Source organism: Monodon monoceros, unplaced genomic scaffold, assembly GCF_005190385.1.
Source record: "Monodon monoceros isolate NGI ecotype Baffin Bay Population unplaced genomic scaffold, NGI_Narwhal_1 Super_Scaffold_20, whole genome shotgun sequence".
In the NCBI taxonomy this organism is placed as follows: Eukaryota; Metazoa; Chordata; class Mammalia; order Artiodactyla; family Monodontidae; genus Monodon; species Monodon monoceros.
In genome coordinates, this window is record NW_021703777.1 from 6,853,407 (window position 1) to 6,878,236 (window position 24,830).

Sequence of the window (24,830 nt, forward strand, 5' to 3'; positions counted from 1 at the left end):
CACTGTATATCATTTTGGGGCTGCTCACACCATCTGAGACAGATTGCATTCTGTCTTTGAAACGTTTATCTCCCAGGGCTGTTCTTGCCTTCTGATATGGACTGCATTCTACCTATGAAGTGTGTATCTCTAAATAAACCTGCTTTCACTTAATATGGCTTGCTCTTGAATTATTTCCCACAGGAAGCCAAGGACCCTCACTTGGCAGCCCATCCCAGGGACTCACCTGAGACCTGGGACATGACCATCCTCTCTCACCCCATTCTCCGGCAACAAAAATAACTTGGCTTTTTCTCTTTAAAAAGTTGTTTTCAAATGGCAAAGAAAGTAAATATATTTTAGTGTTGTGTTTTGTTTTAAAAAAGGGTTTACAAAACAAAATGGCACACATAGACCTGCTCCCTCCAAATCTCACTTCTGCAGGAAAGAGATATAGGCATTTTTAGATGAATTTATAGATAATGTACGTGTGCATATGTATAAATGCACAGAGACATGCCTGTGTGTGCCCATATGTACACACATACATATATACGTTTCACACTACATACTAGAAGTTTGCTGCGTGCCTTTGCAGGCATATGCAGGAAGGGGAAGGAGAGGAAGAGCAACTTGCTAAAACAAGTTGGAGCAACCAGAGCTCAAGACTGTAAAGTGCCTCAGAGAGGAACATACATAAAAAATATTCCTTGGCTGAGAAACTAATCACTGATAAATTTAGAACAGTTTCAGTTTTTACACAGGAGGCGTAAGGGTAAAAGCCAGACAACTTCTGAAGTAGTCTTGTAGGGAAGACGATGGTAATTCTTAAAAGCAATGGGTCCAAAGGAGATTCAGTGCATAACAATGAACTCTTTAGGTTAATTAGCATGTAGCAGGTAGGCTGGCCCCATCCTGTTGAATTACACTGTACCGTAGAAAGCAGGGCCAGCCTTTCAGGATTCAGTATCATACTGACGGGGTTCCTCTCTTAAGGAATCTTGTGTGACATGAACTGTGATAGGGAATGAGTCATATTTTGTATCTCAGAGTATTTAAATTAAAACCAAATACTCATCATAGTAAAAGAACAAACAAAAAGGGGAAGCTGATGCCACCAGCAATTCAAAAGGTTTAGAGGTGGAGGAGTAAGATGTGGAGATGACCTTCCTCCCCACAGATACACCAGAAATACATCTACACGTGGAACAACTCCTACAGAACACCTACTGAACGCTGGCAGAAGACCTCAGACCTCCCAAAAGGCAAGAAACCCCCCACGTACCTGGGTAGGGCAAAAGAAAAAAGAATAAACAGAGACAAAAGAATAGGGACGGGACCTGCACCAGTGGGAGGGAGCTGTGAAGGAGGAAAGGTTTCCACACACTGGGACCCCCCCCACAGGCTGCCTTCTTCCTTCTTTTCTTCTTTCTTTCTCCTTTTCTTTCAAGGATATAGTAGCCTGCATGCAAAGTGGCTCCCAAGGATCCCAGCCACATTGCACACAAGTGGTGTTGTGTCACTAGAACTAGCCGATAACATGAGTGTAGACATGATGTGTGTTGTTTCCTGCCTGGCACATAAGAGCCACAGACCATCGCGGCGTCGCTCTTTCATATAGTATTTAAATAACTTTGTTGTTTTACCATAGTTTTAGATTTACAGCAAAGTTGCATGCATACTAGAGAGAGCTCTCATATATACAGACGTTCCTTGGTGTCTGCAGGGAGACTGGTTCCAACACCCTCGGGGATACAAAAATCCACAGATCTCAAGTCCCTTATATAAAATGGCATACTATAACCTATGCACATCCTCCTGTATACTTCAAATCACCCCTAGATTACTTACAATACTTCATACAATGTAAATGCTATGTAAATCACTACTGGGTGTGGCAAATTCAAGCTTTGCTTTTTGGAACTATCTGGAATTTTTTAAAAATATTTTTGATCCACAGTTGGTTGAATCTGTGGATGCAAATCCCATAGATACAAAGGGCTGCGTCCTCCATACCCAGTTTCCCTACACTACTGTAGTATATTTTTCACAACCATTGATACATTAGTAACTGAACTCCGTATTTCATTCAGATTTCATGTTTTTCCTTAATGTCCTCTTTTTTCTGTTCCAGGATCCCATCTATGATATCACATTTCATTTGGGCGTCATATAACCTTGGGCTCCTCTGGTCTGTGACAGGTCCTCAGATGTCCCCTGACAGTTTAGAGGAATACCGGTCAGGTTTTTGTAGAATGTCCCTCAATTTCAGTTTGTTCTATGTTCTCATGGTAAGATTAGGGCTATGAATTTTGAGAAGACGACCACAGAGATGAAGTGCTGTTTTTATCACACATCAAGGGTACCTGCTATCAACATGATGCATTCTTGATGACCTCCTGACTAAGGTAGTGTTTGCATGCTTCTCCACTGTGCAGTTACTTTCCATGCCGGAATACTGGCAGCAAGTCACTGTACTCTTTGGAAACCAGACCTGCTACTCTCCTGAGTCCTGCTGCAACAGCTCTGTGATGGTGGTGTCACGAGATCAGAGAATATGGGTCTCAGACTCACTTGGTGCAGTCACAGCTCCAGTACTGGATATCAAAAGAGCAAAACATAAATTTTGTGGGCCAAGCCATTGAGATGTCACTGTTCACTTGTTACAGCATCAGAGCCTAGTCAAATTTAACCAATAACATCTTTACTCTGTGCTTGCTTCCTATTTTGTTCTTCTTTTTCAACACTGTTTTGGCTATTAGGCATCTCTTGCAATAGCTTATAAATTCTAAGATCAATTTTTCCACTTCTGGAAAAAAAAAAGACAATTGGGGTTTTGATAAGGATTGCATTGAATCTGTATATTGCTTTGGGTAGCACTACTACCTTCATATGAAGGCTTCCGATCCGTGAACATGAGATATCTTTCCATTTATTCAGGTCTTCTATAATTTCATTCAGCAATGGTTTATAGTTTTCAATGTATAAATCTTAAAAGCACCATGGCTAAATTTATTCCTAAGTACTTTTTTCTTTTTAAGGCTACTATAACTGGAATTATCGTAATTACTTTTTAGGGTTGTTGATTGCCAGAATATAGAAATATAACTGATTTTTGAGTATATGTTGTATCCTGCACCTTGGGCTCAGACTGCACTTTCTCAGTCTGTTCAACAGGTTATCTTTCCCTCTCAGCCCTCTCAGATGTGTGTGATCCCCAGGTTTCTCTCCTGGCTCTCTTCTCAGCTGACATCTTTGGATCTTCACCCCACGTTTCCCAGGATGAACAGGGCCCACCAGACAGTTACAGCCTCCGTCACACTGCATGCCATTCAAGGGGGCAGCATGGGGCTGGGAGCAGATCCAGGTTTCCCTGCGTGCTCAACAGCAGAACCTCTCAGTTGAGATAGACTGAGCACTCTGATATGTTCTACCATGGCTCCTGGTAACTTTATTCACACTGAGGCTGATGACTCACCAATCCCAGCAAGACATCTCATTTAATTATTCATCCAGCAGTCCTTATATAAAATCTCACTGTGATGTGAGGCACTGAGCTAGAAGCCTGGATGCTCAGATCCCAAGCAGAGTCTCCGCCAGCAGACTTTGAGGTTTGAGGACTTCCTCCATGGGGATGGCCGTCCATTCAAGGAATAAGATAAAGGTCTTTCTTTAAGCAGGCAAAACTAAAACTTGGATTCTAGCAATTTTCCAGTGAACATCAGATTTATTTGTTGTGAATTTTTGAAGGGAAAAATATAGATAAATGTAGCAAAAATTCACGTGGAAGTAGGGTACACCAAAAAGCAAATTGTTCTCTCACCTCAGACCCCCAGGCCTCCTAGCACCTTTCCAGCATAACCATTATTAAGTTTCTTCTGTTTTTTTCCTATTCATGTACACATATGCAAGAATAGAAATTCTTTTTTGTTTCTTTATTTTTATAGTATGAGTGTGCTATGTGTAGCGTTCTGTACATGGCTTTTTATACTTAAATATATCTAGAGATTCTTTTTCATATTCACCTACATAGATTACATTATCTGTATTTTTCAAGTATTTACTGCTTCTTCAACATAAAGCCAAATGTGACAGATGACATTTGTGGTATATTTTGAAGAACCAGTAATGTATTCTTTTATTTCTTACAAAGGGTTTTATCTAGAATTGCACAAGATTTCTAATAAATGCCCACATCTTTCCCACGAGAAACGGGGAATGAGAAAATGTCATAGGTTGCTAGGGACAGAATTATGTCACTCCACCCCAAGTTCATATACTGAGGCCCTAAACCTCAGTATATGAATATACTGAATGATATAGTAATATATGAATAACACAGTAATAGAGTATTACTGTATTTGGAGATAGAGCCTTTAGGAGGTAACTAAGGTTAAAGGTAATATTAAAAATGTGCCCTAAACTGATAGGATTAATGTCCTTAGAAGAGACACCAGGTAGCTCTCTCTTCCTCTTTAGCATGTGAGGACACAGTGAGAAGACAGGCAGCCGCCTACAAGCCAGGAAGAGAGCTATCTCCAAAAACTGACACTGTTGGACCTCGATCTGGGGTCTTTTAGCTTCCAGAACTATGATAAAATAAAGTTTTATTGTTTCAGCCCCCCAGTTTACGATATTCTGTTATGGCAGCCCAAGCAGACTAATACATACGTGATTATATAAAAAGAGGGACAAAAACTATCTTGTGATAGTTGAAAAACATAAACAAATACATGATGCACTTATATGCATGATGCACTTATATGTAACTCCTTTGCACCAAGGCATCTGGCAAGAGATTGAGAACAGTGAAGACCAACCCTCCCCCAGGGGCAATAGGCCAGAGGGCTTGAGTTTGGCTCCATCTGGTAGTAAGGAGGTCTAGGTAGCTGTGGTGACCTGGCGGGGTTCTCGGCCCATAATTCAAGGCATTGTGGGGAGCTGGGTAGGGAGGGTTACAGTCTCTGCCACTGTGAGAGCGTCTATGTCCAATAAATTCCAGCATGTGACTGGTGATGGCAATGACACAAATCTAAGCAGGTCAGCACAGGAGCCCAGGGGAAACCTATGGTGGTCATGGTGGTCCAGAGTCTCCAGGAAGCATGAGGAAATTGCTAAAGAGAAGATATTTCTGGGGGCACTAATAGGAGTACCCAAAAAATTCCAACTTAGTTTCTAATCAGCTTCGTTGGAAGGGGCATCTTTAAAGGTGGGCTGATTTGCAAGTAACAGAAAAAAATGGACCTAAGTGAAATTTAAGGAATATGTTGCTTCCAGAATCCCAAAAGGCCTAGAAGATGTTGGGTTTGTTTTCATGTTGTGGGTTTTGAGAGGGTCAATAGCTATTTCTTGACAGTGTTAGGGATAGGGATGCTCTCAGTTAACCAAGTAACTTTCAGGAAATCAACCAAGGTTGAGTGTTCAAATGAATCTCTCAAGAAGGATGTCATCAATGTAAATCATAATAGTTCTCCTAGAGTAAGTTGGATGAAGTAAAAATCTTGCCAGGGCAAGGCTGTTGATGTACATGGGATTGCCTGGTTTCCCTTTGGAGGTGAAGGAAAATTATAGCTGGGAAGCTGTTGAAATAAGCCCTGAACAGAACATACTGGCCAAATCTGTAATGGCCAGATATTTACCAGTCGCTGCTTGTAATTAGACAACATTGGATGGGAACACAGCATTTGGGTTGTAGTAACTTACTGTGAGATGCAATCCATTCTTTTCAAGTTAAACAAGAGATGAAATTTAAGTAAAACAGAGAAGCAGTGGGAATAATTAATCTTTCCACTAAATAGATCATGCATAATGGATTTCAAATCTTGAATGCCTTGTTTTAATTAACATTTAGTCTTATTATCTATTGTAACTGGAGATGGAGACACCTATGACATCCTATTTCGTGAACCCAATGTGTAAGTGCCAATGGCTTGATTTGATTTCAGTTTATTTCTCAGTGGGTCAGATTATCTATGCCTTCTCTTGGACATTTATGACAACATGTGCTATGACCATGGGGAATTTATGCAAAACCACAGTTCCAATGGTTAAGATGAGACATACTTCTTTGATGTCCATTTTATCTTCGGTAACAGACTAACATTATCGGGGGTACTATGTTTAAATTTAGTGGGATCCTACCAAATCAGCATCTAGCTTAGGGAGGCACAAAAGAGAATCTCCCCCTTTTAACTTTTTTGTTCTATCGATTCTTTTAGTAAATTGTAGATTTCCAATTAGGTCAAATTGTGGATCTCTGTTCTAGTTTTGTATCCTCCCCAGATTTCTTTCTTTTCTTTCTCTCTCTGTCTCCCTTTTTTTTTTTTTTTAAGGACCCCCTTAAGGGTGAGCTGATTCGCAAGTAAAAGTATAAATGCTCAAAGTGCACGCTTGTTTGGGGCATCAGAGCCAGTTGGAAGCCAAAAACAAACAAACAAAAAACAGAGGAGAAGCACCCTGAAAATGGATGATGGTGAACATCACCAAAAGCCTGCTCAGAATGCCAAATGTTAGGACCAGGTTGTATTGCCACGGTGGATCCCCACTCAAAATTTGGTTCAGTGTCAGGCATCCAATGATGCTACACATAGCAGAGGAATATGAAAATGTTTACTACTCATATAATAAGATTTATGGGGAGGGAACGGTGGTTACCCGAGTAGATCCAAGGTAACTTGAGAGAGAAAGGAGACTAGCTTGGATTTTTGTTTGTTTGTTTGTTTTGGTGGTTACTGTGTGGGGCTGGTGTCAGGTTTCTGGCACTACTGGGGTCTCGCTTGTTTTGACATTGCCCCCTGCACCAAAGGAGGCGCTCTCAGGCTTTCGCATCATCTTTCCCAGGTGTGCGGAAAAGGAAGAGAAAACGGCGAGTCCTAAAGTCTGGATGGAGACATCACCTCTATCTTTCAAGGCTGTTTCCCATAATAAAAACATCCTGGGAAACAGTCTGGATCAGGCGGTTTTTCGATCCCAGCACAGGCAGACTCCTCCTTCAGCTCCAGCGGAACGGCACCGCCCGGCCCGCAGGCCTCAAAATCCCCTCGGCGTAGCCCCGCAGTCCGGAAGCGGCTCTATCCCTCCGGGGCGGAGTCTGCGCAGGCGCCCACGGCCCACGCTCCTGGGGGCGGAGTCTGCGCAGTCGCCCACGGCCCACGCTCCTGGGGGCGGAGTCTGCGCAGACGCCCACGGCCCACGCAGCCCTGCCCACCCGCGCATCCCAGTACCGCCGGCAGCTGGCGAAGGGCGGCAGGCGAAGACCCCTGGGCCTCGCGCAGCAGGCTCCGGGCAGAATCTCTACGCGCTTGCGGGGAAGAGCTGCTTGCTCCTCGCAGACGTCACCGACTTTCTGTCCTCGGACACGAGCAGGTTGGGATGCGCCGTCTCGGGGTCCAGGGTGTCACGTCCTGCCGGAACGTCTGAATGATTTTCTGCAGAGCCGAGTGCGGCGGGGCGAGGCTGCAGCCTTCCCGCCTCAGCTGCAAGGAGCAGACGTCGGGGCACCTCAGACGCTCGCACCTGCCCAGGACGCCCCCGATGCCGCTCAGCAGCCTGGCTCCAGGCAGCACGCTTCTCTCCGTCACCTCGTGCAGGAGGCCCCGCAGCTCGCAGATGTGGTCTGAGAAGGGGGTGATGTTGGCGCCCAGCTGCTTCCGGATGTGCTGCTCCTCCTGGACCAGCCTCGCCAGGACGGCCTCCTGCTCGCCGTCCACAGCCCGGCTCAGCTGCCGGAACTCCGAGGCCGGCTCCAGCCGCTGGCGCTGCACCAGCTCCCGCAGCTCCAGCAGCTTTCTGTCCTGCGCGGCCACCAGGCTGTGGACATCTGCCCCCCGCCTCTCCAAAGGCTCCACGTGAGCGCCGAGCCTCTGCCGGTGGTCAGCCGCGGCCTCGCCCACCGGCCTCACCAAGTGGCCCTGGTGCCCGGGCGCACAGGGGACAGACACAGCACCTCCAGGTGTTCCTCGCAGAAGAGGCTCAGGACCTGGCGGTGCAGCTTGCACAGGCGCGGCTCCTCGCGCCTCCTCGTGTCTCCTCCTGTTGCTCCGGCTTCTCTGGAGCAGCCTGCCCACCTGGATCATCCTACCCAGCTGGGCGTTGCTCCTTACCTGCCGCTCCTGGCACGGGTGGCGGCACGTGGGGCAGGGGAACCTAACCTCCAGGTGAGCCCAGGACCGCTGGATGCAGGAGCGGCCGGAATTGTTGTCACACACAGTGGTGCCGGGGTCTCTCAGGCCCTCCAGAAAGACCGGGCATCTGGCTTCCGCCAGGACTCCATCCAGGGCCGCGGCCACCGCCATCGGGGCAGCACTGAGGTGGGTTTCTTAGGAGGCCGGGCTGCAGGGTCTGTGTGCTGAGCCGCAGGCGCACCCTCGGGTTTCCCTATTTGCCGTCCTTGACGCTGAAATTTTACAGGCCCTGCAGGGCTCGATGTGCAGCCAGGTGCCCAGAGGGGCTTCCTTCACTCCTGCAGCCGATCACAGAGCATCTGGGCGACTTGCTGCCCTCAGCAGCTGGAGGTTGTGAAGCCAAGCTCAGCAACTCTCTGGGTCAGAAAGCAGACACAACTCCAAAGTTCCTTTTCCTTCCTGGGGCTAAGAAAATAATCCTTCCTGTGAAAAGGAAGTGCCCTGTGTCTTGAGAGACCCTAACTGCCACAGTGAGGCATCTTCTGATCCTTCCCTCCACCACGACCCACCTGCCCCCACATGGACCACAGGTTGATGGGACCAGGTCCTGGGGCTGTGGAAAGTGTGTGGGCTTGGGGACAAGAGCCAGGCCCTGGGTGAGAGTCCCCACTCAGTCACCTGCTATCTGGGGACCCGGGGAGAGTTGCATAACATCCCAATTCTAAGAGAATCTGGTTAAAGGATAAAACTTCCAGCTTCAATCACTTCAATCTTCTCAAAAATCTAATAAAAGAATGGTATTTCTTAAACCACAGATATTTCTGACAGCATTGAACTCATACATCAACATTTACTTTTCACTTAAGCTTCTCAGCTACAGGATGTATCAAACTGTGTGCGTAAGTGGATGGGATTTGGGCTAGATGGAATTTGCTCTGGGCCCCCTCCCAAAACTGACTTTTCACATCAAGCGCAGAATGAGATTGAGATCAGTATTTCAATTTGAGTTGAAGCGGAGAAACACGCACATATACAAATGTACTCCCTGACCACAGTGGTGGGCTACCAACTAGTGAGGATTTGTGAGGTCAAGACCCTGAGCAGAGGGTGTGGTGCTTCCCCTTAGGGGCAGCTGCTTATTCTCAAGGAGGCTGAGAGGCCGACTCTCAGGGATGAGAACTTAGAGTTCAGGGCACCCACAGAGGATGTGTCCTGGTAGACACTCCAGACTTTTCACTGGGATCAGCGAAGTGATCCCAAAGCTGGAAGTGAGCGTCTTTGGGCGGAGCGGGGAGGGGTGTCTATTGATTTGATCGTCTCCAGCCCTGATAGGTTTAAGACAATCTGTGAGTCCAGAGACCCCAGAATGAATTTGGAAGTGTTAAGATACAGCGTCTTGGAGATATGTGGTGTCACTGGATCACCTATACACAGCTGGTGAGAGGTAAGTGGGCGTAACCACTTTTTTTTTTTTTTGCGGTACGCGGGCCTCTAACTGCTGTGGCCTCTCCCGCCGCGGAGCACAGGCTCCAGATGCGCAGGCCCAGTGGCCACGGCTCACAGGCCCAGCTGCTCCGCGGCACGCGGGATCCTCCCGGACTGGGGCATGAACCTGCGCCCCCTGCACCGGCAGGCGGACCCCCAACCACTGCGCCACCAGGGAAGCCCCGGGCATAACCACTTTTGAAAACTATTTTGCATTATTAACTATCTTAGAACATACACTCAGTTATGTCACTCAGGCTGTGTAACCACCCAGAGTATAAACTAGAAGGGCTACAAACTGCACAAAACTACATTTACGGAGGATCAATGGAACACTTTCCACAAGTCCAAACTGGAAATAACCCCAAAGTTCCACAACATTAGAATGCGTAAATGAATTACCACCTATTCATACAGTGGGACATTAATCGGCATTGGGTGGGCACTAAGTACGCTTCACCCCAGACCTGAAATGAATCTCAAAGATGTAACATGGTGTGACAAAAAGCCCGGCGCAAAAGAATACACACCGTGTGTGCAGGAAAAATGACTTCATGGTGCTGGACCTCAGCATTAGTGCTTGTATTGGGGGAGGAGGGATGGGCTAGTGATTGGGAGGAAGGTGAGAAGGCTCTAGGGGTGCTGGTAACAATGTATTTCTTCATCTGGGTGGTGGTGCAGGGTTACAGGCTTAAGCAGTTTTCTATGTGCATGTCTAGAAAAGTGGCCATAAAACCACAGACTATAGACTATAGAAATAAATTATAGAGAAATACGTTCAATCTGTTTGGCCGAGGAGGCAAAAGTTTTGAAAATCAGAAAACTACATGATTGCTTCAAGCATTTAATTAGCTTTTATCAAGCAATTCAAGCAAACATAATGAACAATCAGGATACAAAAATGGGTGAAGATTAACAGATGGCCAATTATGAAGTCAAAGCAAATCATTTTTAATAATTCAGAGACATCAGTGTGAAAAACAAGAGAGATTGTTCTTTGCGCCTCGTCTGATTGGCAGAGCTCTGTAAAAGACCACAGAAAGGGTAGTGGAGCCAGAAGGAGAGGAAGCCTGGTCGGGTGAGCGAGCAGAGACTCTGAGCCAGGCTGCCTGGGCTGCAATCCTGGCTCTTCCATCTATGGCCCTGTGACCTGTGACAGCTTAGAAAGGATTTACAGAGGAGGGGAAATGTGCCTAGCAGCAGGCCTGGCGCATGGAGGTTCTCATGGTACTCAACTAACAAAATCCCAGACTTGCCATGCTCAGGATGCTGTGGTCGAAGAACACACCTTCTGTTGTCCCCACTGACAACCTGGCCCAAGCCCCTACATGTTCCCCTGGGTGCCTGCACCAGCCTCCGACCACCCAGCCCACCACCACCCGCTTGGCCCCTCCAGTCTCCTCCCACCCACGCCAGGATCTAATCACACCCTCTCCTGCAGGACTGCTGTTCCCTGCACAGGAACTGCGTCCTTCCCTCAGCTCCAGCTTCCCCCAGCACCAAGCCCTCTGCAGCGCTCAACCTCCTGCCCTCTTCCTGCAGGTTCAGCCCCCTCTGGCCCCAGCGCCTTTGTACAAGCAGAGCCCTCACTTGTCTCCTGTGCTGCCCAGCTCAGAGCTCACTTGTCCCTTCCTCCAGATCCCAGCTTCCCGACTCCATGAGGGCTCACCTCCCCCAACAAAATGTGCCAGAGCTATAAGGACAGGATCAGGAACTCTTTCCACTCTGGCTGTTGTAAATTTACCCAGGTTTTGGAAATCTGCCTCCCACACGTGACTGTCAACTCCGTGTTGTCCCGCCATGATGGCATCTCCAAATATCACCTCAGTCCCCGGCTAAGCTGTCGAATGACTAAAACCCTGGCCAGGTTTCTGGTCTCCCTTAGGAGCTGAGTGACTTTGGGCAACTTACTTGTACTCTCTGTGTCTGCAAGCAGGCAGTGATGAAGTTGAGGAAGATCAAGTTCATACTGGGCCCCACAGCTCTAATCCCTCTCCTCCCCACCTACACACTGGTGATGGATTTAAAGTCATTTAAAAATCAAAGTGGACCAAGGTGGCTGTTGTGTCGTTGTGGTTTCAAATACCTCCCCTCATCACTGAGAACTTGAGTTTTCGGAAATGGTTCAAACTCAAGGACACCACCAGCCGTTTTCAAGAGTGTCTGCTAACAGCTCTAGTGGCAACCTTGCGGTTTCACTATCACAGCCACCCCCCAACTATGTAATCGTCTCGACCCCAGCCAACCCTTTCTTGCTTAACAAGCACCTTTACTTCTTGCCAGCTCCAATCCTAATTCTTGATAACCAATTTATGTAATCTTGAAAGTTTTCTGCCGTTATAAGCCTTCCCCATTTTGTAGCCTGGGGATGACAATTCAAGTGCATCTTCAATCTGGGTCTCCAGGGCTGCAGTTCTAACAACCCCCAAATAAACATCTCTAATTCAATCAGGTCTGGGTTTCTGAAATTTTGTTTGACACCACAAACTGCCTCTGACAGAGACATCCCGGAGGGGGATCCCACAGTGGCTTCAGACCAGCTTCTTCCGTCACAAAAGATATCAGTCTCTCCATCCTTGGGTCCCGGACAGGGCGGGAACTGGGCATCGGCGCGCTCAGCAACATTTAGGTGACCTAGGACAAGGCCCGCTGAGGGGCTGGGAAACCTAATAAAGGGCGTGTTCTTACATAAGCCAAACCCAAGTCTGGATTCCCTTGGAGGTGGATCCCTAGGCTGGGCCCAGCGCAGGGGATCAGGAAGCCCCCAGTTGTGCCCCATCCTGGATCCCCACTTATCTGGGGCTGCGGTTCTTTCCTGGTTCACAGGGCCGGGTCCTCAGGCTGCTCTCCCACCAGATAGTGTGGTCCAGGATGTGACCCGGGCTTATATACACCCCCAGGAGGAGGATGGAGCTATTGGGGTCCCACCCTAAAGACCATGGCTCCTCCCCCTGGGGAGTGGGGTCCTGTGAGGGAAGAGGGTGTTCAGACCTGCTGCCCAGAAGGGAGCAGAGGGCAGGGGAGGGGAAAGGAGGGGAGGGTCTACTCTGATTAGGTCAGGCACGGTTGGCCCTGGTGATAACAAGGTCTCCGCTGCACCTCTGTGATCTCCTCATGATCCTCTCAAGGCCACTTAACCCCATCTTCACTGATAAGGGACTGAAATCTGAAAGGCTTCTTCCCTGGGGAGGTGTGATGCCAGACCCTCGGGCTCCCCTGCTCTTCCCAGGCACAATCTCTGGCACCCCGGGCATGTGGAGGGGCCTGCACCCCTCAGGTTCAGGGGTCTGGTTGAGTCCATCCTATGTTCCCTGCGCCCACAGATCAAGTGGGTCCCTAGTGCAGGGTTGGAGGGCTCCTCATCCCAGAGGCGGCAGTGTACACAGACCAGCTCTGGACCTGCCTGACACACAGAAGAAAAACTGTGCAAAGTCCCAGCCCAGGAGACAGGTGTGCTGATGGTGGTTCAGGTTTCCAGCCTGAGAAGAGCGTCCAGTATGGTGTAGAATGAAGCAGGAACCCCAGGGCCAGGGGGCAGCGGTGAACACGGTACAGAGTCCTCTGAGCGTCTGCTGACTCTGCTTCCTGCTTGTGCCCCACGGCTTCAGTGCAGCAGCGATTAGAATGACCTCGCCCTTTCCAGTCCTCAGCCCTACCCCATCTTTAGGCAGGTCACAGCCCTGGCCAAGACCAAGTTACCAGCATGTTTTTTCTCACATCAGTAATATTCTCCTTTGCATAAATAAAGTCTGCACTGGAGAGTGGAAGTGGCAGTGATTGGAAGAGAAATGATGATTTTACTTTTTATCTGTTGTGATGAGAGCTAAGGGCTTAGTCACACCTTACAGGAAAGGAGAGAGAGTGTTGGCCTTACAAGTGCACCAAGCAGACAAAATCAATTAACAAGGTGTGCACTGGACCATGGTTTTGACGTATAAGATTTGCATATTCTAGAATTAATTAGCTAGTTAATGAGTACCACAGATATTTATTGAGCGCTTATTAATTAATAACTAGGACCATTATAGGAGATGGGAATACGGTAATGAACAACAGCAATTCCCCACACTGTCTTGTCTCAGCATCTTAGAAATGATTTTTCCCTTAATAGGTAAAATGTAACTCTTATTTTCCAGCAACCTTCTCTGCAATTCAGAAAACTACTCATTTCCTACTGTGTACATCTCAGTAATGGAACTATCATTTGCCCAAGTGCAAATGCAGAAATCCTTGGAAGAATCTCTGAATTCTCATTCCTTAATCCCAACCAATCAGTCCAGCTGCAAGTCCTGTGGGCACTAGATTGAACCTATGTCACTGCATCCCACACCACTGTCCTAGGGCCCCTGCTCTGGCCCCTTCTCTGTAACCCCCCCCCCCCCTTTAAGGCCACAGAATTCTAACGGGAAAAGTTCTTGTTCACGTGACTCCTGGCAAGCAGGGAACTGGTATAAAACACAGTTGATTCTTGTCAATCTCGTGGCCAAGAACAGAGTCAATAAGCACAGAAAAGTAAAGAAGAACTGAAGTCAAGTGACTTGACTTCCAGATCACTTATGAAATTTCTGAAAAGTGTCAACTGAGTGATAAGGTCTGATGTCCGACTGCTCTGAGTCCAAGTGTGAAGAGGAGACAGACATTGATTCTTCAAATCACCTATCCTAGGAGATTCAACTGTGTGGAACGATTGGCCCTTGAAGGCATTTCATCAGGATTCTGGTTTTCCCTACTAATATTCTGTTAGTCCTCTGTGTTCTAACCCATATGGTATGACAATGTCATTAACCAGCCCAACAGGGAGCTCATGACAAATACCTTTAGCCTTTGAGAATACACATACTGTCCTAGGGAGAATGTTGGCAGAAACGTGAATTTTAAAGGTGCTTTGGTGAGAACTCAGGTGGAAATGAGGAACGTGTGACTTGAAACTGGAAGAAAGGTGATTCTTGGTATATCGCGGGAGAAAAAGACGGCTGAATTGTGTCCTACAGCTGTGTGGAAAGCAGAACTTGAGAGGGAATCGCCTGGATATTTGGCTGAGATTTCCAAGCAACGTGTTGAGGGTGTGGCCTGGTTCCTTCCTGCTGCTTACAGAAAAATGTGAGAGGAGGGAGATCGATTAAGGGGACCAGTCAGAAAATAAATAAGTAAATAAAATAAAATAAAAGCAGGATTTGATGATTTTGGAGATCCTCAGCCTATCCAGATTGCAAAAATAGCTGAAATTAGGAGATTCGCTGTTAGACAATGTGTGCTGGAGAGAAGACCAGGGTGTGGCGGCACCATGTTGCTAGGGCAGATTTGAAATCCAGCAGAACCAATGTCATGAGCTTTCAAGGCCTGGCAGTAATCCTCTCTGGCTGGGGACCCCACCCTCTGGGTCCAGATAGTTTATACTTTATGGAAATATGGTTAATATACCCTGGTTAACTATTGATGACATTTGATCCACTGGGGGATGTGTTCTTTAACTAACCAGAGTGACAGAATTTTGTACATATCAGAACCACGCAAAGCACAAAATACGTCTGTGTGTGTGACTGTGTGTTTCCGGTCGGGACGTACCTCCACCTACCTCTGGTCTTCAGCACGTCACTCCAGTCATTTACGTAGCTCCTAGATCCTCATCCACAGAAGCCTTTCTCAGTTAAGAGATTTTTCTTCTTTCATTCCATTGTGTTTAGACATCACACTCCATGATTTTTTCTGATGAATCACCAAAATTTCATAATAATAATGCTTTATAATTCTAATGAAAACTGTTTTAAGGCTTATTTTACTTAAAAGAAATATCTTCTATGAACTTATTGAACAACTGCTATCAAATTGAGCCAAAATTATTAACAATTTCTATGTTTATGTATTTATAAGTTGTATTTGGAAAGTTTTATTTCTAGCCCTCAGTATTAATGTAAATTTCATGAGTGTCTAATTGGACTTAAGAATTGTGGTTAACATCATTTTTTTTTACCTCTTGATACATATACCTTTACAGCCCCCTTGAGATGAGTGGGGCTTTGCAATTTGTTTCAGAGAATACAATAAGAGAAAATGTGGGTCCCCTACTGGTGTTGGCTTTTAAGCCTCAGTGTGCCATTTTAAAGCTCCCTCTTGCTAACCTGAAACAAATAGATGGCCAGATGTTTCTCCAGAAAAGACGGGTTGGTTCTCACAGAATTGCCGTTTGGGATCTGCCACCATGGCAAGCCATGTGCAAGTCCCCAGCACAGATGGAGAGGAGAGCTCTTTTATAGACAGAAAGGACACTGGGAGGGCTGTAGCAAAGAGTTCAGGGTTTCTCACTGATCAAGTCCTTGCCAGGAAAGAAGAGGTGTCTTTCTGAAACTGTGGCTTTAATCTATTTCACCTGCTTTCACTGATCAAGGTCGTTTTAAGACTTGCATGTCCTCCACAAACAGTAAGATGTTGGCCCCAGTGATTTTCCAGGGACTTGGAGTCAGCAGTGTCTAGTTCGATCTGAGCCAGTTAAGACTGGATGGGACCATCCATCAACAGATGAATGGATAAAGAAGATGTGGTGTGTATATATACATACATACACACAAACACACACACACACACAATGGAATATTACCCAGTCATAAAAAAGAATGAAATAATGGCATTTATAGCAGCATCATGGCCATCATCAAAAAGTCTACAAATAATAAATGTTGGAGAGAGTATGGAGAAAAGGGAAGCCTCCTATACTGTTGGTGGGAATGTAAATTGTTACAGCCACTATGAAGAACACAAGGGAGAGTCTTTAAAAAACTAAAAATATGATCCAGGAATCTCACTCCTGGGCATATATCTGGACAAATCTATAGTTCTGAAGGATACATGCACCCTTCTGTTCATACCAGCACTATTCACAAGAGCCAGAACATGGAAGAAACCTAAATGTCCCTTGATAGATGAATGGATAAAGAAGATATGGTACATATAATACAGTGGAATACTACTCAGCCATAAAAAAGAATGAAATTATGCCATTTTCAACAACTTGGATGGACCTAGAGATTATCATACTAAGTGAGGTGAGTCAGGCAGAGAAAGACATATATCTCATGATATCACTCATATGTGGAATCTAAAGTATGATACAAATGAGCTTATTTCCAAAACAGAAATAAACTCACTGACATAGAAAACATACTTATGTTTACCGCACGTTAAATTGCGTGGGAAAGGAATAAAGTAGGAGTTTGGTATTAGCATATACAAACTAGTGTATATAAAATAGAGAAGCAACAAGGACATACAGTATAGCACAGGGAACTATATTCAATATCCTGGAATAAACAATTATGGAAATGAATATGAAAAAGAATAAAAATATATATTTTATATGTATATATATATACATATGAAAAATAATAAATATGACTGAATCACTTTGCTGTACACCAGAAACTATCAAAACACTCTAAATCAACTATACTTCAATGTATTTTTTTTTAAAGCAATGCAGTTATTGCCCTGTTTCGGTGTGGATGACCTTCCATTCGGGAGAGGGGGTAAGGCTTTTATTTTCATTGTGGACACAAATTCCTGTCCTAAGGACTTGTGCACTGAATAGTGTCTAGCACCATCTGCTGGAAAGCTTTTGAACAACCAAACTGATATGAATAGATGAAAAATAATGCAGGGTGTGCAGTCCTCTACTGGCCACTGCAGCACGTGTCAGAGCTGAATGTTTCCAGCTGTAGGTCTATACTGGAAGTGGCCTCTGCACATATAGGTGAATGTCCATTATGCCTTTTAAACCACAACTGAGAGGAGAAGTGTTCTCTAACCACACCCCTGCCCCTTTTCTCACTTAACTTCGGGTCTTAGAAATTATCCCATATCCACACAAATATTTCAATTTGGGGGGGGTCAACTGTGAGCAAAGAAACTTAAATGGAAAGTGTTGTATTCATGATGGGAAAAGAAAGTTTTTGGAGAAAGGATATCCTTTCGCTAGATCAGCCTTTCCTCCGGTATTCTTTGCTCTCTCATTTTAAAATAAAAGCTACCCTTTATTGAGTACTTTACTATAGTTTAGACCTTCTGCTCTATGCTTTAGTCAAACTTCCCATGAAAACTTTATGAGAATTCTCTGTTGTAGGAAGAATTGTCTCCCATAGACAAAAGTAGAAAGGGAGGCTTAGAGTGGTGATTTACTCGGGGCCACCCGGAGGGAATGTCACTTCTCTGGGCTGTGACAACAGCCTGTCTCTTTCAAAATACTTAGATCTGTACCTTTACTCCTCCTTGACGTGCTAATTCCTGATTTGAGAATATTCTCCCCAAAAAAGTCCCAAAAGAGGTAAAGCATGATTCGTAAGACTTCCATACAAGGAGGATTTATGGAAGGATGAGAGACAAGCCATGTGCGGGGGAAGCAGAATGAGCTTGAGCTTTGGGGTGATCTCAGTTATCTGCCAAATAAATCTAAGTCAAAAGTCACAGCGATGTTGTTAATAGTAAGTGTAGATGTATATTCTCCACGTTAACGGGCACAAATCAGTTACTCTGTAAGTTATATTAGCGTTAGATCAGCCTCCCAAAAAAGGGAAATGTTAGGGAATTAGTAGATTATAAAAAACTCAGAGGACAAGGAGACCTTAGCAAGTATTGACCCCAAAACCTTACTTCTAGCTTTCTTTTTCATTTTTTTTTAGGTATGTTATCAACTATACACTTATAGAAATGCCTAGAACTTCGGTATATTTTTGCTCGATATGTACACATCAAACGGTGTTAAAGTCATTTCTAACGTTCTGATTTTGAGGAGTGAGAGTGGGTGCAAAGATGGGAAGGAGATTGTTCCGCATAATTTAATAATAATATATCCTCATTAGTTTACTGTACGAAGTAACTCATACAATATGGTAGGGTATAATATTTTTAAAAAGTGACTGTATCTGAGTCTGTTCCAACTCACCAATTCACTTAATTCCAGGAATCGATCTCTCAAGAAGCAAACACTCCTATTTTTCCACACTCTTTTTAAAAATAATTACAAACCTACAGAAAAATGAAACGAATGGTAAAATTGACACCTATATACCTATCCCTCCCACTGTCAAATGGACATGTTGGCCACAGTGTATTATTTCTCTCCATATATCCATTTTGTTTATCTCTTAAATTGTTTTGCTAAAGCATTTGGGAGTTTCAGACACCTGCTAAATATTCAATTTTAACATCCTAAAACTGAGAATGTCTCCTACACAATATCATTACTGTAATGAAGGAATATGTTTTTAATTAATACGTAACATTCATTTCTCCAATCGCTGCAAAGCCATATTTAAATTTATTTTCAAAATTCAGATCTCGATTAATGTTCGTACATTATCATTTTGTTTCAGCTATTTTAATCTAGAAAAGTTTCCCTGACTCTTTTAAAACATACATTTATCAAGGTATGATTGACAAGCAATAAAGTACAAACTAAGGTGCACAGTTTCATGGGGGCTGACATGAGTATAATGCATGAAAGCACCAGCATCATCAAGGCAATGAAAACACTCCTCACCCCCCATATTATCTTCAATCTAGAACACTGCTCCTGTCCCTCCCCCTCTTTGTCTTTCAAGACATTGACTTTTAGGAAAACTTCAGGCCAGGTGTCTTCTGCAGTGTTCCCCATTCTAGATTTGCCTCATTGTTTCCTCGTGATTCAATTCTGATTGAACATTTTTGTCCAGGACATCACCTGGGCGATGTAGAGTTCCTCCCACTGCATCCCATTAGGGGACGCACAATGTCAGTTTGGGCACTTGGTTCAAGTGGTGTCTGGGCATGTCTCCATGAGAAAGGTCCCTTTCTCCTTCATCGTCACAGGCCAAGTGGTCTGTCCCTGATACCCAGCTCCCTAACAAAGCCTTTGACCACCAGTGAGGATTCTTTCTGGCTCAGTGGTGGCATTGTGGGTAGCAGATGGTGGTTCTCTAATTGTGCATGCCTACACTTCACTGCTGGCATCCTCTCTAAAGAAGACCTTTCCCTCCCTGACTACCCCTCTGGCCTTTTTAAAGGTACCTCTTGGGCTCATGAATTCTTTTTTCTCCAATGTGTATAATCCCTTATCTTCTTTGCTGAGGTCCAGAGTGCTCTGTATTGGGCCTGTCGGGGCCTTTGCCCTGCCTCTGCATCCTTCTGGCGGGTCTTCACTAGTCTCCGAACACAGCTCTGCTGTCAGACGTGCGCTTTCAGTCTCATTCTTTCCAACCATTTCTCCATGACACCCTACCTGCCTTTACTGGTGAAGGACATTGAAAAATCAAGATCTGGGGAGTAAAGCCTTTACAATGTTTGCTGTAAAACATTTGAGAATGTACATGTTAAGAACTATGAAGGATCTGAGATTTGCCTTAGTTCTGAGCTAACAAGTTAGCCTGCCCCTGTGTCCTGGATGCTGGCGGAACAGTATCATCTTGGATCAGACGCAAAGCATGTTCTCACTTGTGGCAGCGCGGGCAGCATGAGCTCCATGCTAGCGTCAGTTCCCCGTCCTTTCATCGTGGATGGGCCTAGATGGATGCTGTGCACGCAGCAAATTTACAGCACAGCCGAGGAACCTCCAGGCCAGGACATCCCAAGCTTCTCTACTGGGCTGCAGGCAAACCTGCCCAATCTCTGCCTCAAAGGGAGGCATCATCTTTATTATGTTGTACAGCAATCTCTCCTCCCACTGCTCTGGAGGGTGATTGTATAGAGATTTTCCTAAGCAGTTCCTCACGCAAGCATCCTTGAAAAGAGAGTCCAGAACTAAAAGGCAGTCAGTGCCTCTGCTCGCAGGATGTTCAAACACTCAAGAGACTGATGGAGAAAACTCTCGTAATATTGAACAGACCAAGAAGAAGCGCTGCAGTAGGAACTGAGACTATTCTGTGTGCTTGGAAACCTGGGTCTCTGATGACATTATTAAGAAAAATTCGGGGAAGTGGGAGGTGGAGGTGTGGAGAAGGTACAGGGAGGACCCCTCTGCAAGCAGGGCCTGCCCAGGGTCTCAAATGTGCTGTCCAGACCAGCAGCATCAGAACCATGCACACATTTATTCAACCTACTGATTCTTAAGCCCCACTTCCAACCTACTGAGCAGAAATTCACAGGGTGGGGTGGGGAGTCAAGAAATCAATCCACGTTACAAAAAGCCGACCAGGTGATCCCAGTGCACCCTAACATTTGAGAATCATTCCTCTGTAAGTTGCACTTGAAAGAAACTAGTATATGTCACCACTATATAAATGTTTTTGACCTAAAAAATTATTCTGAGCAGAAAGCAATTAAGAAGAAAACCCAGAAAGTTTCCCTTTTCTGCCTGGAGGTGGGATATAATTTCTCATTTTCGTGGATGCAGATGCTTTAAGCCCAGAGTAGACACCAGAGGAATCTGCAAACAAACCTCACTCCATTAATTCTCTTCTGTGGATTTAACTTCCCACATTTTGCTGCCCTTGAAAGCCTAAACCTGCTTCCCATGTCGTCTCTCTCGTCTACAAACGCACTACTCTTTGTTGAAGCTGCTTTATAAACTGGGGTTCTAAGCCACCATTTGAAGTTCCTTCTCCTTTAGGTTCCTTCAGCTAGAGGGGCACTGCTGCCTTAATTCACTGCTTTCCTCTTGCTTATTTCTGTTTCTTTTTCTTTTTTTAAAATTTTATTGAAGTATAGTTGATTTACAATGTCGTTTTAGTTTCAGGTGTACAAGACAGAGATTCCGTTTCATATATATGTAACTCTGAACACTCTGAACTGTTCAGTGCCTCCAACTCAAAATATGCACTAATTGGGGCCCTACGAGCAGGAGCACAAAGATCTCAGATGAAGTAACACTACCAATTATCCTCTTATCTGTACTCTTAATAAACGGGTCTTTCACCCTCACCACAACACAAGAACAACTATGATCGATCTTCCCATCATGACCACTAGCCATGATATGATTTATTTCCACCCTAGCAGGAACTAACTGAGCTCCGTTCGACTTGACAGGAGGAGAATCCGAACTCGTATCCGGCTTTAACTTTTTCCATATGATTAAGATAGAGGGATCAGGGACTTCCCTGGCGGTCCAGTGGTTAAGACTTCACATTCCAAATCCAGGGGGCACGGGTTTGATCCCTGGTTGGGGAATTAAGATCCCACATGCCTGTACAGGGCCGCCAAAAAAAAAAAAAAAAAAGAAAAGTAAGAAAAAAAGAAAAAAAGACAGCAGGATCAGTGAAATCAGGTTCAGGAGGAGATTACAAATTATTTTCAGGGCAAAAGTGAAGATAAATTTACAATGTCAAATTGGTGATGGGCAGTAACTGGGAATCATATGCTCTATGTTCGTTTATCATGTGATCATCAACACATTAATTAATCCATGTTTTCCCCCATCTACAGAATGGCAAAACTAGTTAATTTTTTTCTACATGCTTAACAGAGATGCTGTAGGGGGCTGTTGCCAGCAAAATGCAACACAGATTAAAGGTACCAGAAAGTAAAACACAGCAAGCACTGTTGTTACCTTATTTATATCCCACAGGACCAGTTTGCATTTAAGTTTGGCAAATTCATAGGCAGTCAGTCTCCCAATTCCGTGTCCAGCTCCAGTAATCAGGACGATTTCTCCGGTGACTGCTTTTCTCTTCTTCGGAATGAAAAGCTTCAGGAGAGACTCTTAAGGTGCAGATGAGCAGAAGGGCAGAAGCTGGAGGCAGTCTAGAAGGAACTTCATCCTTTTGGTTGCTGCGAGGTTTCGGTATACTTTGTTTTACCAGTCACTCTAAATCGTTTCTGGGGGGTTGTTGCATCAAATACCAGAGAGAGTAAAAGCAAGAACAAGGAAGGGCTCCTTTATCAAAGAGAAACAAACAGCCCCGAAGCCGTTCCTTCTTTTGGGCTGGGCTTGGTTAGGTCTTCCGCAACTGGCTCAAGCTGCAGTGCAGAGCAACTGCTCCTGAGCTCAGAAATCTGGGAGGGACAAAACCCAGAGGAGAGCAAAACTTCCTAGTTCTGGGTGCCGCAGCCCCGACTAGGTGTGCAGCCAGAGCCATCTTTTACTCCCTTTCTCCTGGTCTCCTGATTGCAGGGTTAGTTGTCACTTGTTTTGCTAAATTTGATAAATTCCTTTTAAAGTTACAAAGCTAATGGACAGCGTCCGCAGTCCAGATGCTTCCTTGAAACTTGATGGTTGCCCTTCCCTAGTTAAGGGATGCAAATGTAGTTTGCTGTTTTTGTTTTTGTTTTTTTTTAATAAATGTATTTATTTATTTTTGGCTGCGTTGGGTCTTCATTGCTGCGCGTGGCTTTCTCTAGTTGCGGCGAGCGGGGGCTACTCTTTGTCGCAGTGCGCGGGCTTCTCATTGCGGTGGCTTCTCTTGTGGCGGAGCACGGGCTCTAGGCGCATAGGCTTCAGTAGTTGTGGCTCGCGGGCTCTAGAGCGCAGGCTCAGTAGTTGTGGCACACGGGCTTAGGTGCTCCGCAGCATGTGGGATCTTCCTGGACCAGGGATCAAACCTGTGTCCTCTGCATTGGCAGGCGGACTCTTAACCACTGCGCCACCAGGGAAGTCCCCTGTTAATCTGTCTTAATTAATAAATAAGCCCCCCCAAAATTAAGAAGGGTAGAGAAAAAGGTTTTCCTCCCTTACATTCACAGTTGTATTCCCGGCATCTAGGGCAGTGCTTGGTAAATAGTAAGCAATCAGTTAATATTTGTTGTATACAAAATAAATGGAAAAGGGGGGAAACAACTGGAATTCTTATTTTTAGCGTACATATCAATTCCAGTAATCACATACAACGCTTTTCTATTTAAAAGTATTTCTTTCTCAGCATCTTTTGTCTGTTTCACCAACTATTATAAGATGCCCTTAAATGTTGGTATGTGGGTTTCTAAATAAAAAAATAAAATAAAACCCAAAAGCCCTCACTTTTTTAAGTTCTGATGACACGCATTTAATTTGGGATGTGGGTAGATAAAGAGTAATAGAAAACAGTAAATATTCAAGATGGCATTTCTGTTCTGCCCAAGAGTGGGTTGCAGCACACTGTACTCTTGCAGACCTGGGAGTACATGTCCCTGAAGGGAGGAACCTAGGAGACCTGGCTGTCTGAGCCAATTGTGGCACAGGCCCAGTGTCAGGGAGTGGTTTTGTTTGCATTGTTGTGTAGCTCTTTAAACTAAGTCCACTCCAACCTCCCCTTAAGGAATGCAGCGTTGGAAGACGGGCTTGAGGAACTTCCTATGAGAACCCCTGTTTCTCCCGTTCTTTGATCAGAGGTTTTGTGAATCACACTGCCTTGCTCCTCTTCTCCCTAATGAGTAATTCGTCAATTGAATTAATTTGGATGAGCTGAGCCTTTTTAAGGGCCTGCCTAATACATTTCCAGTGTTAAAAAAGGATCAGTAGGTCCAAAGTGGAGTCACTAATGCTAAGCCCCGCAGAAGCAAACTAAAACTTAACACCTAACTGCAGTTTCAGCCTCGCTCAGAAATGTAATTTTGGGTTTTTTTTTTTTGGCCGCATTGTACAGTATGTGGGATCTTAGTTCCCTGAACAGGGATCGAACCTGCGCCCTCTGCATTGGGAGTGCAGAGTCTTAACCACTGGACCACCAGGGAAGTCCCTGAGAAATGTAATTCTATTTTTTATATTTTTAAATTAATTTTTATTGGAGTATAGTTGCTTTACAATGTTGTGTTAGTTTCTACTGTACAGCAAAATGAATCAGTCATATATCCCCTCTTTTTTGGATTTCCTTCCCATTTAGGTCACCACAGTACATTAAGTAGAGTTCCCTGTGCTATACAGTATATTATTAGTTATCTACTTTATACATAGTATCAATATGTATATGTGTCAATCCCAATATCCCAATTCCTCCCACCCCCTCTTTTCCCCCTTGGTATCCATACATTTGTTCTCTACCTCTGTGTCTCTATTTCTGCTTTGCAGATAAGATCATCTATACCATTTTTCTAGGTTCCACATATATGCATTAATATACAATATTTGTTTTTCTCTTTCTGACTTACTTCACTCCATATGACACTCTCTAGGTCCATCCACATCTCCACAAATGACCCAGTTTCGTTCCTTTTTATGGCTGAGTAATATTCCATTGTATATATGTGTACTGGGTATATACCCAGAGAAATGTAATTTTAAACCAATCAGTTTGGAATTTCCTGATCAACACTAGTGAGGTGATCTGCATGATAAACCTCTACTTCTCCCCAAAGAAGGTGACCTTG

General features: G+C 44.9%; 1 protein-coding gene and 1 non-coding gene across 2 annotated transcripts; both read right to left on the reverse strand.

The window, feature by feature from the left end:
* Window positions 1-6,970: 6,970 nt before the first annotated feature.
* Window positions 6,971-8,273, reverse strand: LOC114903051 (putative tripartite motif-containing protein 75). Its single transcript, XM_029235845.1, has 2 exons — window positions 7,380-8,273; window positions 6,971-7,324 (listed from the first exon to the last, which is right to left on the reverse strand). Exons 1-2 carry the CDS (start codon window positions 8,271-8,273, stop codon window positions 6,971-6,973), a joined length of 1,248 nt encoding a protein of 415 aa, XP_029091678.1.
* A 15,851-nt stretch (window positions 8,274-24,124) lies between these two features.
* TRNAG-CCC lies at window positions 24,125-24,197 on the reverse strand. The gene has a single exon. It is a non-coding gene; the product is annotated as a tRNA-Gly (tRNA).
* Window positions 24,198-24,830: the final 633 nt, after the last annotated feature.